The 18,469-nt window shown below is 41.3% G+C and overlaps 1 protein-coding gene across 3 annotated transcripts in view; it reads left to right on the top strand.

Moving 5' to 3' along the window:
* LOC104689404 (cell surface glycoprotein CD200 receptor 1-B-like) overlaps window positions 1-16,907 on the top strand; it is a 34,643-nt gene extending 17,736 nt beyond the window's left edge. The window contains exons 7-14 of one of the 3 annotated variants that reach the window (XM_019285911.3): window positions 3,002-3,384; window positions 3,965-4,073; window positions 8,901-8,982; window positions 9,738-10,046; window positions 10,921-11,169; window positions 12,207-12,302; window positions 13,107-13,153; window positions 14,406-16,907. In XM_019285911.3, coding sequence (XP_019141456.2) covers window positions 8,922-8,982; window positions 9,738-10,046; window positions 10,921-11,169; window positions 12,207-12,302; window positions 13,107-13,153; window positions 14,406-14,540 — 897 coding nt within the window. In that variant the 5' untranslated portion in view covers window positions 3,002-3,384; window positions 3,965-4,073; window positions 8,901-8,921 and the 3' untranslated portion in view covers window positions 14,541-16,907. Of the gene's footprint in view, window positions 1-3,001; window positions 3,385-3,964; window positions 4,074-5,423; window positions 6,526-7,994; window positions 8,640-8,900; window positions 8,983-9,737; window positions 10,047-10,920; window positions 11,170-12,206; window positions 12,303-13,106; window positions 13,154-14,405 lie in introns of those variants that run through there. The other 2 variants (XM_039556574.1, XM_039556567.1) reach the window with 2 other exon arrangements.
* The last annotated feature ends 1,562 nt before the right edge of the window (window positions 16,908-18,469 follow it).

The raw sequence follows: 18,469 nt of genomic DNA on the forward strand, positions 1-18,469 counted from the left end.
TCTATAAACAGAAATCAAAATAAGTTGTGATGTTTTACCCAGCTCTGGGATATTTTGAAAGCTTATTTTGTCTACAGATTTTAACAGTGCTGTGTCCCTCTCCCCTTTTCCAAGCATTTGTGTGGATTTCCCTTTTGTGAAAGGACTTGTCTCTCAGGCCATAAGATTTGGTACTAAGTGACAAGGGGAAGATGGTTACACCTGTATTTGTTTCTGTGGTGACTAAGGCTTGTCTGAGAAGCACTGCTGATCTCTAACATGTTTTTCATACTTGGACGCACGTGTAATGTTTTTGAGCGTCAAAGCAGACACATAGGCCAAGTGAAAATTTATCTCTTTGTCACTTTGCAAGGGATCTGATTGTTTATCAGTTCTGGAGGGCTGCAATGGCTGCTGCTGTGGGAGCCTTTCAATCACAGGCAGCCTGATTTTGGATTCTTGTTGAACTAAATGTGTAAGCCACATCTGACAGAACCAGCTGCTTTAAGGGCACCCATACCAAGCAGTATAGATGTCTTGCTAGGTGGGGGTAGGGGATGTGGAGAGGCTCAGGGAGAGCATTGTATGAGCCTATGGTTTGGGTTCCAATGAGCCAATTTGGACTGCAGATATTTTTAGCACCATTCTTCAGCAGGCAGCACGCTGTACAACTGCACATCAACATGATGCTTCTCCTGTGGGTTGGTGAAGCTATGTTTCCACCTCCTGGCAGCTACAAGGAATAGCTGTGGAGAGACTAGGGAGAATTTTTTGGTTTTGCAAGGCTCTAGAAGATGAAGTAGGAATTTTAAAGAGGCAGTTCTCTTGAGCTCAGGGGGATTTTAACTCCTTGGCGTTCAGTATTCTATACTATGTATAAGCATAGAAGCTGCTTCCAAATAACCTGCTTTGCAACAACTGTGAATATGAGTCTTTGAGCTGAAAGGTCATAAAAACAAGGTGCTTGCAGCAGGTCTGTGAGTAATAAGACACCAGAGAGACATTTTACATGGAGAGGGGGAGCATCAGTGTATATCCATGGTAACTGGGGACATGAACACACCTAATGGAATTCCAGATCCAAATACCTATGCGTTCTGTCTGTTAGGAACAACAGTTGTTATAGAGGCACATACTGTTACAGAGGACACATAGTCAAGACTAGGAATTCTGTGAGGTGAGTGGCCTTGAGTAACAAGAAAATGCTAATTTTTTTGTCACAAATGAGTGTTTTAGGAGGCTCAAAGAATCACCAGCAAAGGAATTGGCAAGAGCAGGTTTAATATTAAAGTGAAAGTGTGACAAAAGGCACTGGCGAAGCTCACTCTACTGCTTACTGGGTGGTTAAAGCACAAAGAGAAAAATCATGCCAAAATGTAAAATCAATCAATCTAAAACTAAAATCAACCACAAATTATCTACATTGAGGTTGAGGAAGGAAAAGGGGTAAGGATGCGAAAAGGTATGGATAAAAAGGAATAAGGAAAGCCTCCCACTGGATCACAATGTTCAAAGACGTCTGCCTTGCCAAACTTAGGCCTGGGCTTGGCCAGCAGCTTAGGCCTAAACTCAGGTTATTATCTGGGCAAGAAAAATAAGTTTCCAAAGTTGTGTGTTAAAAACCAGAAGCTTGTTAGACAGCACTGTTTCCTGGGAACAGACTGTTTCTGATAATCTCAAGAGAAGTTCAGCCCTGATGCTGTTCATCAAGGCCAAGGCCTAATCAGCATTATGATTTCATAATGTGGCCCGAGGAGAGTGGGGGGAGACATTCTGTAAGTGTCCTTCAGTAGTAAGAAAACACTAATTTTCCCAAATAAAAATCTCTTGTGCAAGTCAGGATGACCCCTCCCTGTCCTTGACTATGGTATAGCCAGAGCTGGGTTTTCATTCAGGATCTGCTCAGAAATTGAAAGTGCCTGTTTTTTGTCCATGCCAGGGCAATGCCATCTGCCTGTTTTGGAGGAAAGAATGAAAGTTCTTTATCCATCTCATAACTGTCCTGTGTGAACCAGCAAAAGACAGCTTTGAGTAGATTCTGCAATACATGTTTTTAGAACCTATACAGAAAGATAGACTGCTAGTCCAAAGCTTCCAGATCAAAATGTCTTTTTCAATGGAAACGGGTTTTCAAGCTAGCTGTCCACGTATACGTTCAGTCAGGATTCCTCATCCCACTTGTTCCTTATGCCCTCATTAACTGCATTAAAACCAGTTTGGAGAAATTTTATAGCACATGTACATAACCCTGATGGATAGATGTGCTGGAGTCCCTGAATCTGGACTCTGAGTGAGGTTGTTTTGTTCATTGTCCAGTTGCAGGTACCCCCCTGTAAAATGCAGTCAGTTCTCCATAGGTTATCTTCTTTTATATGAGGAATTACCTTATTTGGGGAAGACATTCTCTTCCAAGAGGTTTGTTGGAAGCCTGTATAGCTCAAAGTTGCCTCTGGTTTATCCCTTTGGATGCATTTTTATAATAATTTAGCTAGAGACTCTTTATAATTGGAGAAGCCATAAACTAGCTCTGACAATAAACCATGTGGAAGCAATGTGCAACTTGGATTTCTAGTGATGGAGACTTTGCAAACAAGCCAAGTAACTTTTCCTGCTGTGTCAGAGGTCTGTGAGTGCAGCAGCTCCAAGCGTGTGCATAAAGTTGCACCTCTATATAATGATTTTTTAAAATATTCATGTATACAGCAATATACATGGACATGGCCCAGCACAGACACTTTTAGCAAGTGAAGGTATGGGTTTTGTACATACAGTTTAAGTGAGCCCTTAGCTGTGCACAGACACAGCCATATAGCTGTAGTCTATATATGTACATAGCCCGTGCAGGCCTGAGGGCAGGGGTGGCAAGAAGGCTGTGGTCTGTTGCATGAATGCATTCAGCAAAGTCCTTGTGGTGGGGAGCCAGAGGCTTCCTGAGTCTCTGACACTTCTGCATTCTCTGTGCTAGTTGACTTTTTTTTTTTTTTTCTTATTTAATCTTCCCTTTCTTTCATTTGTTTCGTAGTGCTGCACCTCAACTTTTCACACAGTGCCTTTGGACATTGAATAAGGAGACAGTGATCTGCATGTTCTCCTGGACTGGAGAAGCTCTGCCATCCTCAGGAGCTTCCCCTCTGGGCTGTATTTTAAGCCACTCTGGGAAGATGAGAAAATGAAGATTTTTTTATCAGCAATGCTCAGAGTCCCATGAAGCATTAACGTTTGTGGGAGACAACCTGAATTTATGTCACGTTTTCACCTGCAGACCACTGGTCTACAAAATAGGGGGGGAAGTTTGGTTAGCAGAAACCTGAATAAGGACATGTTGTAGGACTTCTCCCAGCAACTCCACCCTCCTGCATCATCCTGCCTCAAATGGAGCTTAAAATCTGCCAGAAGAGAAATGAGGTGAGAAATTTTACTGGAAACCACCAGGGAGAATTTTTCTAGACCATGGAGCTATAGGTGTTAACTGGCTCATGAGAAAGGGAGTCTATGACAGCAGAGAAACCTATATGGTGAGGAAAGAAAAAGGACAAGCATCCCCTTCAGTGTATTACACTGCACCAAAAGAGTGTAGGCCGTGATAAATGACATCCTCACTCTGGTGTCATGACTTTATTTAGCATTTGAGAGGTGGGATGTGTAGTTTTTTCCAATATAGATGTGGGTTTCTATTTTAGGTATGTTTTGTTATACAAACAATTTATTCCACTTGTAAAAAAAACCCGCAGAAAGGGAAATGAAAGAAAACTTTTGAGCATCCTCCTTTGCCATACAATAACGGTATGTACTTCATATTTGTAAGTGTTGATCTAGCTGCTCTATAAACACAGGAGACAATTTTTTTCCTCCTTAAATATATAAATAAGTAAAATATCTTCTTCTATGCCCTACTGGATGACTCCAATGAGGGCTGAGAATGCAGCTCCTTGAGGCTGGAGAAGCTGTCTCCCAGCTGATGGGGGGCTCCTGGGGCTTTTTGCAGGATCTTCAAAGCCATCCATGGAATGGGTAAGCTGTAGATTTCAGAGAAAATTATGTTCCCTGAAGTGTGAAGGAGAAGGAGCAGTGAAGAGCTGAAGGAGAGAGGTCGGGTAAGTGCTGCCTAAACCATGGTTAGTGATGTTACAGGTAAGACTTACTGACAGGTGAGGAAGGACTATCTGGGGTTTTATTTCTGCTATACACCAGGTCTTCTGCTATTTCTGTTCTTTTTAAAGCAGGAATTACTGGAGGTTTGTCTTTCTCTGCAGTTCAGGATTTGTGGTGCAATTCCATCATGTTTGGCTGTGGAGTGGGAGGCCAGTACCTCTGACTGAAAAATGGGGAGGAAACTTTCATTTGGGGAGCCTGAGATATGTCCTGGTTCTTAACGGAGTGTTTTGGGAGTTAAACATCAAGCTATAAACCATCTCCTCTCTGTTCATCTATAAATACTTGTCTGGAAGATTTTTCTCTAGTTATCCACAGCCCTGAAAGCAGTAATTGCACTTGTGGATTGCTAATTCCTAGTTTTTTTCCTGGAAAATCAGCAACAAAAAGCAGTAGGCCCACAAGGGGCAGGAGTGAAAGTTGTTAAGATCGTGAATATATGTGTGGTAGATAGATTTGTCTGCTGCAGTATTGGGATCGAGTGAAAAGCTCCTGAGGTTAATGACCTACAAGTGATAAGGGGATTCTCTAGGGCCAGGAGTAGAAGTTGCTGAGCATGGCCCTGCTGGCCCAGTGCAATCAGCTACAGTTAAAAAAGAAATACATTTTCTTGATCACTGGAAATTGGGTTATAATTGCATCAGGATATTTTAACATGGAAGTGTCAGGTTTTACAGGCTTCATTATCAGCAGGGCTTTCCCCCATCTGTTTGCTGACATTGGTGAGAGCCACAGATGGTTTATACCTGGGAAAATCAAGGTGTTAGGTACGAGAACTGTTGGGCTTTCCCCCCCATAAAATGGAGAATGTAAAGCAAATGTCTTCCCTCTTTCTGAAAGGAAGAGAATGAGCTACCAGGGGTGGTGTTGTTCTCATTCATCCTTTGCTCATACTGCCTCTTCCCAACGCTGGATTACAGTGCTCTCTGAGGGGACTGGCTGCAAGGCAGCTACAGATGTGAGGAGTATGCCTTGGCTTGTGCAAGAACGTCATGGGACTAAGCCATTTTCCAGATGAGCTAGTGATAAAAAGGTAAATATATCCGAGAAGAGGGGAGATGCCCAACTGCTTTCTGGAATTACAGCTACTATGCATGGCAATTGTTTTTTCCCCTGGGGAAAAAATCCACACTTTGTAAAGTTGGTGTTACTCCAAATATTGGTATCTTCATTAATTCAGTAGATAGACACCACAAATCTCTGCCTTGCTGTGGAGGAAATTTCAAACCTATTTACCTTTATGTATATTTACTGAAACACTGTAATTTTACAGTGGTTTTGTATAACTCGCTTGTGATTATTTTGAGAGCTCCTTCTACTAGACTAATTCTCTATTTCAGAAAGCCATCCACTCTCTATTTCCCAGTTTGTAGAGAAAGCTTTGTAGTTTGGAACTGGATGAAACTAGCTCACGAACTGGATGGGCAGAATTTCAAATCGTCTCTGGCTTTGACCGATGCCAGCAACTGTGAGACAAACAGGGAGTCTGAGAAGAAAATGCACTGTGGATGTACAGATCCATCAGTCCATGACAGTGATAACAGTCTTCTGCTGTGCTAGTACAGGATTTCAGGCATCAGTTTTCAGGGCCAGGATATCTTTTAGAAAATAAAAAATACCAGGAGGCTCTAAAGTCAAAGCAAAGGTTCATTACCCTGCAGCATTGTCAGGGGCCAGCCACAGATGGCTTAGGTAGATGGCTAAGAACAGAGAAAGAACACAGCCTCTCCCCTCCCCCAAGAGCTTTTTGGTTTCAGCTTTGGGACTATCTATGCTGCCCCTTTTGATATGTTTTGTCTTCCTCTCAGGGCATCCAAAGTCTTGCCGTAATTTGTTGCTTCATTTTCAGTGGAGGGACTTGAGGAATTCCCGACAGAGGACCATTGCTAGGGAGAAATGGGAGCAGAAGAGGCTGACCTGGGGATGTTGAAAGTACAATACAACCAGCATCTCTCACTTCAGAAAAGCTGCAGGCTTTTGAGCTGGGTGCTGTGTGGTCTTGGTGATGAAGTGGAAACATCAAATGCTGCATAGAAGAAGCAGCTGCTGCTGCTCTGACTGCCAGAAGTGTGGGTTTGGATTTTAAATAGCATAGCCTTGGTTTGCAGACCAGTTTTCCTTATAAGAGGAAGCAAGAGAGTTGACACAGATGTGTGCAAACACTTCTTCTTGCTGTTCCTTTCAGCCCTTCCATGCCTCAAGACACAGGTCTTACAGAGAACAGACTTCTAAGGCAGGGCCTTTTGTACCCCTTAATAGGTGCTTCCACTTCAAAACAGAACCGTATTTTGCTGAGTTAAACATGGAAATGGCTCTGTGACGTACTGGTTATCCTTTAAAAAATTGTGGTGACATCTGATGCGCTGATGGATACCGGACCTTTTCCTCTTTCAGGTTGTGTTAGCAAATATTTTAATCATGTTGGACTTTGCTTTTATTTGTCTGATTTTAAGTTGGTGCTTTGCATGGCTCGAGGCCTGTGGCTTGTGTTTGATGTGTAACAGCAGACAGCTAAGGTTGTGACTTGTTCTTCATGTCATGAAGGAGTTTGTTTCCCTCAGTTTAGCTCTCCCACATCCTCTTCAGAGCAGTGTACAACCAGAGTTTTTTTCACTCATCTCTTTTGGAGGGGATGGAGGCTTTATCTGTCTGTGAGACGAATCAGCTGCATGTTATGATCTCAGAAGCAGCAATGAAGAGAAACTCATGAACCGTACAGCTGAACACAGGGACTACCTGGGATGGGATCTCCTAAATTGAGATAGTTCTCGCTTTGCAATTATGTCTGAGTCCTTTGTGAGGATGGAGAGGGAGGGGAGCTCCAGGTATTCTCTGCAGTTCCCTGGTGTGCAGGAGCTGTCTCGGGATCAGCCATCAGGACAGGGGTCCCAGTGGGAGCGGGTGCTTGTGCCGACATCTCTCTGCTCACCCCAGAACGAGAGTCGGAGCACCGGAGCACACTGGAACTGCTGCTGCTCCCCTCCCAGGTTCCCGGGATGAGGAGGGCTCCTCTTGAGGCTGACAACTGGGTCACTCTCCTCCAGCCTCAGCGCTCCTTGGGATGAATCCGAGCGGGAGCGGTGCTGTTCCCTGGCTGGAGGAGTGACACACATATCGCACGGTCTCGTGCCAGCCACCGCCACCGAGGCTGAGTAAAACTTTTAATTTATTTAAACGCAGCTATTGAGGCATTTTAATTCCATCAAAGGAAATAACACAAGGCGAGGCACAAGTATTGGTTTGCTGCTTTTAAATGGGTTTGATTAATCTGCACTTGGTTGTTCCTTTTTGGATTTTACTTTGAGAGTTCCTTCTCGCTCAGAGGCACAACTATTCAAGGGTTGTGAATTTTAAAAATTGCAGATTAAATTCTGTGTTTCACACATGAATATTTAAACAGAGTAATGTACTCTGTTCTTTCTGTAAGGTCCCATTTTTAATCATTAATGCCTGTTCTTTTGAGCAAATAAACCCCATATATGAGATTTGTATGCATTTAAAAAAAAAGATAGTTCTCTGGGACAAGTTCCAATGTGAAAATATTCTGTTATGAATATTTATGGACCCATCAAAATTGGTGAACAGTGAATTTGCTGATAGAAATTGTGGGAGGTTTGTTTTTTCTTTTACTTTCCTTTTGAAAGAGACTGAGAAATTCTTTGCAAATTGGGTCAAGTTCAGTACATAATTCTGGTCAAAATGTATCCTTTTAATTTTTTTTTGGTTAAAAAAAATTCAGCTTTTAAAGTTTCAAAATTTTTTGATTGAAAGCAACTTTTGCATGTGTAATGTATCCCAATTGCCAAAAAAAAAAAAAAAAAAAATCCCTAAACTTCTGACAGCTTTGAATAAAATGAAACAAAACAAAATATTTCCTTTATGGCAAAGATTTTGCATGAATGAAAATGAAATTTGGGATGCTTTTAATGTAAGAGTTACATTGCCTGTTGCACATTAGTAGCGGAATACAGATCAATGTGGTTGTATTGGCATTTTTACCAGGTTGTAATGAAAGCTTTTCACCCAGATGCACCACAATTCTTTGTTAGAGTTGTGAGGAGAACAATTCTTTGAGGAAAACAGTCCTGTTGAGGGTGGCGAGGCCCTGGCACAGGTTGCCCAGAACAGTTGTGGATGCCCCATCCCTGGAAGTGTTCAAGGACAACTTGGATGGGGCTCTGAGCGATCTGGTGTCGTGGAAGTGTCCATGGCAGGGGTGTTGGAACTGGAAGGTTTTTAAGGTTCCTCCGAACCCAAACCAGTCTGTGATTCAGTGACTTGAATGTGGACATGTATCACATTGCTTTAAGGAAAGCACCATCTCTTGCATTTGGCTCGTGGCTGTGGCAGCATTTGTTCTTCCTGTGCCACACGTGTGGCAGCGTTGTGGCTTCTCTGAAAGCAGGAAACAAACTCATATGGCTTTGATCCCTCGCAGCAGAAGGGGTGCTCTTTTTGTTCTGCTCCAAAACGGGAGTTACTTTTCAAGCAATTAAAAGCATGCAAAGGTTAGGAATAATTTCTTTACCAAATAGTTGATGTCTAGATCCTGAGTGGTACCAGAGATCCAGGATTTAAAAAACTGTTTGTAAACAGTAGCTTTTTTTTTTCCAACTCTCTTTTTCCTTACTTTCTTCAGTAAGATATAGGGTCTTGTTTAAAACTTCTGCTTTCAAAGGAATCAGAGGTTTTACTACATGTTCTCTTTGAAGGGATGAGCACAACAATTTGTTACTACATTCCATTTTCTTTGCCTTCACTTTCTGCAGTGCTGATTCCTTCTGCTAAGGATGGCTCAGAAATGGGCAGTTCTGGCTGCGCTCCTTTTCTTGCCAATCGATCTGGCTGAAGGTAAGTGAGAAAGATCCAAAACTACTTGTAGCACTGCTCGGTACTCTGTATTTCCAACTTGCCAGGACACTGAAACTTCATAGTACACCAGAGCAAACTTTGCCAATTGTTCAGTGGGAATGCAAAGGAGTAGTGTCACCTCAGCTGGCAAAATAATTGTGTGCCTTGCAGAGTGGCACAGGATGATAAATCTGGTAGGAATCCAACACTGGCCATCTGTTCACCTGGGACAATAGCAGGAGAGATGTGATTTCTGGAATAAAAGGGATCCACAAATGTCCCTTACTAAACTACTGCTCCAAGAGGTCTTGGTTTTAACTGTGCCACAGGTGTATATTCCCCAGCTATCTTGGATTTTACTGGCGCTTGAAGCAAGGCACCTAATTCAGAAACACAATAAAGTTTTTAAAAGTAGTTTCCTTTCCCTTAAGAGTGAATTTTGCCCTCCCTCCCAATCATTTTTTCAAAGCCTATATTAAAGTGATAGAAATTTGTTGACTAAAAAAAAAAAGTGAAGGACTTGCAGATTGCCAGCATCACTGTACACAGCAAAAAGGCACCATCTCCACTTCAGGTGGAGATGGTGCCTTCCAAATTCAGGAAGGTGGATCTGGAAGCTGAATACTAATATGTGCCCCAAGGCTGCCGGTACAGTCAGGAAGTGTATTTTTAAGGGTGATGAAGCCAAGAGTTTCCTGTGCTTTCATGATGGCTGTAGCATCTTTTAATGTATTTTTTTTTCTCATCTGATGCAGCTCACAACAGGGTAAGTGTAGAGGCTGGCCATGAAGCTGTGCTCAGTTGCCCCAATATCTCCAAGGTGTCTTTGCTGCTGGTGACATGGAAGAAGAATTGCAGCAGTTGCTGCTTGTTGTCCTATAGAAGTGATCACAATGAGACAAGAAAGCTGAACTGCAGTGAGAGGATCACGTGGAAATATTCACCTGTCTGTGACCCTGCGCTTCGTATTTACCCTGTGAACCTTGGGGATGAGGGAAATTACACCTGTGACACTGCCAACAGTGAAGGGAATTTTCATTTTTTCTTTTCTCTGACTGTGATAGGTAAGATTGCATCACTAAAACAAAAATTAAATTATTCTATTTGCAATGTAGTCAGGAACAAAAGAATATTAGGAAGCATCATGAATATATCAAGTCACCTTTTCCATATAGTCAGGTAAACTATATCTAGGTTTCCATAAGTTTAAAAAAAAAACACAAGAAGACTTTATGTTTTGGCCATATTAATTAAGCCATCTCAATATAACTAAAGATTATGGGAAATGAATTTTGGAACTCTATATTTGCTATTATTATTAATTTTAGTCACTTGATTTTTTTTTTTTGTTGGGTTTTTTTAGTTGGTTTTTGGTTTTAGTTTGTTTTGGTTTTGGATTTTATCTTCTTGTTGTTCCCTGCAGAATCTTGCCTTTTTGATGAAGGCTTAGGTGCTGGCCTTTTCCCTGTTTTGCGAAATGCAGAATATGAGTTGCTGGACTTCAAGCAGAACAGTTTTGTCTAATTTCTCTTTTATTTCCCTGCTATCAAATTTTGGATTCTATGTATCCAAACTCCTATTTTACCTGAAGCCTCAGCAATCTGCCTTTTCATCAGTCAAGCTGTAAAGCTTTATTTAGTCCACCCCTCTCTGTCATCACATCTGCTAATCTGCCATCACCTTTTGGAAAACAGGAGGAAGCAGTACTTTAGATGTAGCCAGCTAGTTTTTGAGGTGTCCACCTCAGACTTTTTGACGTATTGTTTTTCCTTAAAGATGTGCTAATATTTCAAATGATTTTAAAATCTCACGAATTGGTCATACAAACTAAAAAATACCACCTGTTTTTCAGTTTCTCAGTTGGTGATTTTATGCTAAAAATGAAATAGAAATAGAAACTAAGATAGAAATTATGGCTTTTTAAAATTTCTTCTCTAGTGCCTCCTACGGTGACCCTGACCCACGACAAGAGCAGGGTGGCTGTCTGTCAAGCATCTGCAGGAAAGCCAGCTGCTGACATCTCCTGGATCCCTGCAAGCAACCACAGCTCTGAGGAAGAATTCCATCACCCCAATGGAACAGTGACCAGAGTGAGCTACTTCAACTGGGCCAACAGCTCATTTCCCTCTGTCACCTGCCTGGTCACCCACCCAGCCATGAACCAGACTCTGCTCATGGACCTGACATGTAAATAATGTTATTCTGTGCTTGCACTTCATCATGCCTAGGGCTCCTCTGTGCTGTTCTGTCCAGCTGTTCCCACTAAATGCTGGGGCCCTGGAGCTGGGTTAGAGTGGTTATAAGGTAAAGTCCTAGAGCATGTTGAGAGAGAAATTAATAATTTTGAGTTAGTTGAAACCAGATGTTTTGTGGCACTGTACGGAGAAGCTTTCAGTGTGTTTTTCTTTCAATTCCTGTTCTGTTTTACAAGAATTCCTTATTCTGCTTTCAGTGGGTTCACCTTGGTTGGCTGCCAGGTGCCCTCCAAGCTGCTCTATTGCTCCCCCTCTTCAATAACACAGGGAGAAAAATACAACGTAAAGCTCGCGGGTCAAGGTTAAGACAGGGAGAGATCACTCACCAATTACTGTCACAGGAAAAAGAGACTTGAGAGAAAGTAATTTCTTGTGACTCAAATCAGAGTAGGACAGCGAGAAACAAGAACGAATCTAAAAGCGCCTTCCCCACAACATTTTTTCCACAGTAGTGATGGTCTGGAGAAAATTTCCTTGGAGAATGTCTGTCTGTGACTTTCAAGTGTTCCAAAGGTAGTAAAGTGTAAAGTTTAGCTTCTCCTCTGGCTGTGCTGGACCTGTTGGAAGTAGGATTTGTAAGAATAGCTGAATAAGTGCTTATATCATCAAAATACCTTGGTAGTGGCACAAAGGACAGAAGTCAGCATAGACCAGTCATTAATTAACAGAATTTTGCAGGGATGGCTGCTCAGTTCTGTTGTTCAGGGCAAATAGTACTTGAAGAAAAGGAGAGTGTAAAGGCAGATGAGTTGAAAATGAAAATGTGTTTGTACAGACAAATGAGTGGATGTGTGAGGCAGCTTCTTCTTGCTGGTTGGCATCCAGACATCTCATCAGTTTCTCGCTGCTTGTTTGAGCTGTGAAAGCAGAGGATTAGCTTTTTCCTCCAGCCAAGGTAGGCAGTAACATCACAAATCTGTGGATATTGACATCTAGCTCGGTAACTTGCTCTCTTTTCTCATCTCTCAGGCACTTCCCACATTCTTCCATACATCCTGATAGGAGCAGCTGCAGGTGTCGCTGCTGTCACTGGTGTGACTTCATGCTTGATTTTCAGGTGCAGAGGTGAGTCCTTTGATGACCCTGAAATATGTTACAATCCCGTTGCTGACTATGTGCAGGTACAAGGACATGCACTTTATTGCTGAGAGTGAGGTGGGAGGCAAGGGTTGAGGAAAATGTTCACATATGCACTGTCCTTTTGGAGAAGTCATAATAAAATAAGGGGTGGAAATTTAAAATAAGTCTGGAGTTTTGAAAAAGCCATAGATATTATGATATTATGATATTATTATGCATTACAGGCATGTCAGAGATTCATCCAGGATGAAAAAGGGTGCTTTCTGAGAGTAGGGCAGGCTTTGAGATTTTAGAATTATTTTGTTTGCTCTGCACTTACTGGCACAAAATTCTATACTTAAGAATGACAGTTCACAAACTAATGATCAGACACAAATGAGCTCTGTTTCCATCAGCACTCATAAGTTTTCCCTTGAGCAAGACTAAGAATAGGCAAATATACATACTTTGATATCTTTCAGATAATTGTGCATTGGGCATATTAGACAGCTGATTTTGTTCCTTTCTCATACTAAATGCAAAACACAGCTACTAAGAAGGAAATGAACTCTACCCCAGTAGAAACCAGGACATCCAGCATGACCAAAAGTTTCAATGAAGGGAAAAACAAAACAAGCCCCTGTTAAGGAACAGGATGTAAAAACAAATAAGAAGTTAACATATGAGTGTAACTGTATTTTGAAGAAAGTCTTTCAAGAGCTGAGGGCAGCTAGAGGAGAGCCCCACATATAACAGCTGTATAACCCTGCACCATCAAACCATTCTAACTTCCTGACATCCTACTTTCAGCTCGCTGGTTACGTAAAAGGGCACACGGCCCAGAAGAACACTTTACAGTAAGTGGGCTTTTTGCAGTTTTTGGTGTATTCTTCACTAAAACTTGTAATTTCTTTGCAACATGTCTACTGTGACAAACCTCCCGTTTAGCTCTGTGTGCACTTGGAGGGGGCAATGAGGAACACCTCCTCTGTGAGGATTTCTATTGTTTGGATGTCCCCATCTTCATATGTAATCTGAGTATTTGAGCAATTGTTTAAGCACTGGAAAGGGAGTGGTGTAGTGCATTTCCTGCCCATAAGTTACATTTACAATGCTGAATTTGGACTCTCCCAAAACTCAATATTTTCATATTTCTGCTTCACAGAGTAGTCTTAACTCAGATGTTTTGTTTAAGAATGTGTATTCTTAATGGCAGAAACCTGCCTGATTAAAGATTGGATGGAACCAGACATCCCTTTTACAGTGAGGGAAAAGGGTCCACTTTGTTTCTCTGTATTGGAGACAAACACAGCTGTGAAACTTTTATTTTTTAAGTGGCAGTTCATATACTTAGAAGCCAGGAAACTGCAGTGATAAATCTGCCACCACAACTTTTACTTACTCTCTAATTCCAGTGGTTTTTGATATATATTTAACAGAATGAAAATACACTGCTTTTTCCTCAGGGCTTCTGCCTCACTTAATGCACATGGAAAGACCAATTATTTCCTATTTTGTTTTCTGCTCATGATTTAATTAATGGTCATGTGCCTCATTTGTTGCAAAACAAGTCAGAGTGCTCTGAAGTTAGAATGATTACTTTCCTGATATGCTCTTGTGTGGCATTCAGGACAATTTCATTGATGAGAGTGGGAGTTGCAGAGATCAAAGTCTTCCAATGATTTTAGGTGCCTAAACTGGATTGTTTGTGGTCTGTCTATTTTGGTTTTGTTTTTTGTTTTGTTTTCATTTTGTTTTGATGTTTTGTTTTCAGAGAAGTTAGCATTCTTCATTTTCATCTATTTTACTGTTGATACCAATATGCCAATATTTGTTTTCAATCATATCAAGAAAAAGAATTTCAAAGGCTGTTCTGTTGAGGCTTTGTGAAGGCTGTTCTTGCATTTCTCTGGCCGTTCATGTTTCACCCTCTGTGCTCTTCCTTTTTGCTCAGAAAGCTCAGAGAAATCACTTAAAGTTCTTTTGCAACAGTCATATTACCTACCAGGTTTCTTCTGCTCTTGCTTTTTGTTTGGGATCTATAGGAATGATGGTTCCACAAAATTATCCAATATCATATAATGGTACATGTTTTTCTTCCTGTTGCAGATTAAAACCTCTGAGTTCACGCCCTCACGTGTGAGAAGAGAAGCAGACAAGCCTCATGACTTTCCAGAGAGAATCTATGAGAATTACAACACAAGACATCTTTATGTATGCTTACAACAGCATAGGGACAACTAGCCAGCTCAGCTACTAATGATACTCAGCTACTTGAACTTGTACTTCAACTATTCAGCCTCAGACCTTACCCACAAATGCCTTTGCCTTTCCTGAGCTGATGATGGTGGGGCAGAAAAGCCCGTCCTAGTAAGTTGTTTTTATCTTTCTCTAAATATTTGTACAGACTTCAAAAAAGTTGGAACTTTCAAGGATTGAGTTAGGGAAATACCTGCCTTAATTTTGTTTGAAAGTGGACTCTAAGGTATGTGCTGCCTTTCCTCAAAACAATAATTGACGTATTTCTGTGCCAGAGAACCAGACTGCTGGTGAAAATACAGCACTTTTCTTTCCATTTTGGTAATGGGATTCTCTTTAAAGTTCTGTGTTGGAAACCAGAGAGTGACACGGGGGGACCCCAAAACACAGAAGGTCAAAGCAATACATCTAACAGAAATGCAGAAATAAGAGAGTTTTAGGTTTTTTTTGGTTCTGTTGTTTTGCTTTTTTTTCTGGGTAGATGGTTGCACACGGCAGATGACATTCTAGTATTTGACATCTTTGTTTATTTTTAAATTTTTAACATATTTCTTTTTCAATTAATCTTTCTGTTTGCATTGATAATTGATGGAAAATAAAACCAATTTAATATTTTACTGGATATGGAAATGAGAAACTGCAATGGGCAATTTTTGGAGACTCTTTAAAGTAAATGTGCAAATAAGCAAATATTCACGTAAAGGATTTCTGTGGCTATTTGGGTAAATGTTTGTTGACCGGTTTCTGAGAAGTGAGATCACAGCATGGTTTTAATGAGAACAGAAGTGTTAATTTGTATAAAACGCAGGTTGTGTGCTTGTTTAAAACAAAGGAAAAAACCCAAGCGCTACCACACCATTTATTTCTTCTCATCTTCATGTCCCCAAGCTGAAAAAACAGTCCACAGACTGGTTGTTGCTTTCAGTTTTCATTGGTCAGGTCTGTCAGACCTTCCAAACACTAATGCAGCAGTAACTACACTCAAATGTGTGTTTTGAAGAGACTTTTTCTGCTGGTCCTGCAGGGTCATCTCTGCTCCATCAGTATTCTTAGGCATGAGCATCTCCCAGTGACTTTTAATTGCACTTTGTCGCTTCTAATAGACATGGATGTCTGCTGACATCACTCCAGTCTTTCTTTTTAGTCAGAAAGGCATGAAGACTCTCTGCCTTAAGGAAAAGGGCCTCCAGGAGGCAGGCTGGCTACCACGACTGGTGGGCAAGAAAAGCCTTTCCTGTGGTGTTTCATGTCAGTGACGCGTTGCTCTCAGAGCTGTGTGCAGCTCCATCATGTCTTCTGTGGGGAGGGAGAAGCACTTTTTCATGTGTAAAACATCTGGGAGAAATAAGTGACAGCTTGGAATTAGTGCAAATAGGTTTGAAATGATAGGAAGAGTACTTTGTAGCTCCAATGAAATCCACAGCAGCGCCTTAGTCCAAGGTGCTGTCGAGGGGTCACTTGTGACTGGAAGCTTCTGAAATAGAGGGGAAGATCTCTTGTTGCTTAAGGAACTGCCCAGTCAGGTCTAAACCTGGGTTCCTGGGCTGGTGTTGCTCAGTGTGGTAAGTGAGCATGGATTGTTTTTACGGACAGCTACAGCAGTCTGTGCCTTTTTCAGAAGTTGGATCATTGCAGCCAGACCAAAGGATGACAGGGCTGTTAAAATTGAGAGAGTTAGGCTGTGGAAGAGTGTGCTTCTGGGAATCCTAGTGCATGTGTGCTGTGATTATTAGGGTGTAATGTATGGCCTTTTCATAACCCCTTTGCACCAAGTGAAATGTTGAAGGGTGAGATCTAATGGAGACAGAAAAAACAGAACTTGGACAGTTGGATGGTGTGGGGGGGAAGCTCTGTGAAGGAACATCACTGTGATTATTTGCCCTGGCTGAAAACTATGGTTTTCACACTCGTAACTTTATTTTCACCTTTAATTTGTATGTGGTGGAATTGGTCCAGTCACCTGCAATGTGTCAGCACTTCCATTAACCCAGAAGTTCTGAACAGGCTTTGTGCTGAACTGAGGTGCTCTGGCAATGACATAGGTCCATTCATGCTGCAGGTACTTGGTGAAATGGGCTCTCCTGGTGGTTCCACAGCTCTTAGCAGCCGTGTGGGCTATGGTTTGCCTGATTTCCTATTTCTGGGATGGCCCAAGAGCCAGTCCTGCTTCAACCTCGCAGAAAATTATCTTACAGCATTATAATCAGTCTTTGATCATAACCTGTTTATTGCCAACAAAAAGCTTGAGTTAGCAGTGCACAGCTCAGGGGAACTCACATGTTGCAGGCATTAAAAGGTCTCAGCTGCCTAATTGTTGTATCTTCCTTCTGCAATAAAATTGGCCCTCCTGCTTTTCAGGCTTGTTGTGTATGATTAATAAAACTTATTAGGCCAAGGAGAATAATGTGGCTATGGGGGTGGTTGAAAGAAAGGCTGGGACATCAATAAAGCTTCTGTAGGTACTTTCACTGTTGATTGTGACTGGTGAAGGGCAGGGTTTTGTCATATGTGGAGCTCTTGGGGTGGGCTTTGGTGGCTTCCTCTCTGCCTGACATCACCAGAGCTATGTGTGCCCTGCTTTTTGGGCTGATGAGCTGATCTGTTAAGTATTTTGAGAATGAGAAATAAATAACTTAAATATGTTCTGTCATGCTGCTTTTGCATGGGACAGGCAACGTGGTGTAACCCAAAGAATAATTCAAATTGTGTCTTATAGGTCTCAAAAATAAGCAGCTTGAGAATGTTTTTGTGAGTATATTTATCATGCTTTTTTCTCCCTTAATTATAAGAACGCTTTTGGTGACTCTATACTGTTTTTATTTGCACTGAAAGCAAATTTAAGCAAGTCAGGTATTTTAGACTGCCAAAATGGCCTTGCCAAAATGTGCAGGAAAATGCTGACTGTTTGTTGAATAATCATTGTGAGAGAGCTACTAAAAAGTGATGCAAATTGGAGTGAGATATTTGCACATTGTCACAAGAAAAAAAAATTTAAAAAAAAAGCCTGGGAGCGTGACACTGCTGTTTCAGGCTGACTATTTAGTCAAATGCACAGTTGACTGAATGTCACTTGAGCTTTTTAGCACCAGATGTGATTATAGATGAAAATGCTCCTGTTTATTGTGTGGATTTTCACTCACATTGTTCATAGGACACTCTTTGTAATAATGATGATGTCTGCTTTCTGATTAATCTATGAACAATTTATCTTCTGGAAATAGCAGGTGTTGTGATGCCTCTTTCTCTTTACTGAATATGGAAAGAAATGGTGACAAAGCATTATGTTTAGGGCCTCATAAATTGGAATGGGACTTCAGATTATGAACAATATTTGTTTAAAATCACAAATTGCATCACCAGGATTGAAATGAAGAAGGTAAACAATTTTCTTACAGACTTTGGAAATGGGGCAAATGTCCAAAGGGTATTTGCCAGTTCAGTGAAGAGCTTGGTATCCTAAGCTGGAAACTACAGCTGTAAGTTTTGTCTAACCTTCTTGGCATCAATTTGTCACAGCTTTTCTTCTCTGATGAGAAAAGAATGCTTTTCTAGGTTCTCCTCTAATAACTGTAACACCTGTGATGTCTTTGCGACCTGGTCTGACTTTGTGAAGTCTTTGCAGTTAATGACAACTTGTCAGCCACTTGATTTTGTGTCCACAATCTGTATGCACCTGTCATGTGCTGGAGGCAGTGAAGAGCTCAGGAATTAAACAAGTGGGATTTGTTCTACATTTGCTATCACTTCTCTGTCCTGCAATAGTTTGTGCTTGTGCTCTTAATGGTGCATCTTTAAGCAAATATCTACTTTTCTCTTTTTCCTCCACAATCTTCTCATACACTAGTTTTCTCAGTTTACTGACTTTTGTCTTCTCAAAGTATTTCATTATCTAGTTTTATTTCCTTCTCTTTTTG

Source organism: Corvus cornix, chromosome 1, assembly GCF_000738735.6.
Source record: "Corvus cornix cornix isolate S_Up_H32 chromosome 1, ASM73873v5, whole genome shotgun sequence".
In the NCBI taxonomy this organism is placed as follows: domain Eukaryota; kingdom Metazoa; phylum Chordata; class Aves; order Passeriformes; family Corvidae; genus Corvus; species Corvus cornix.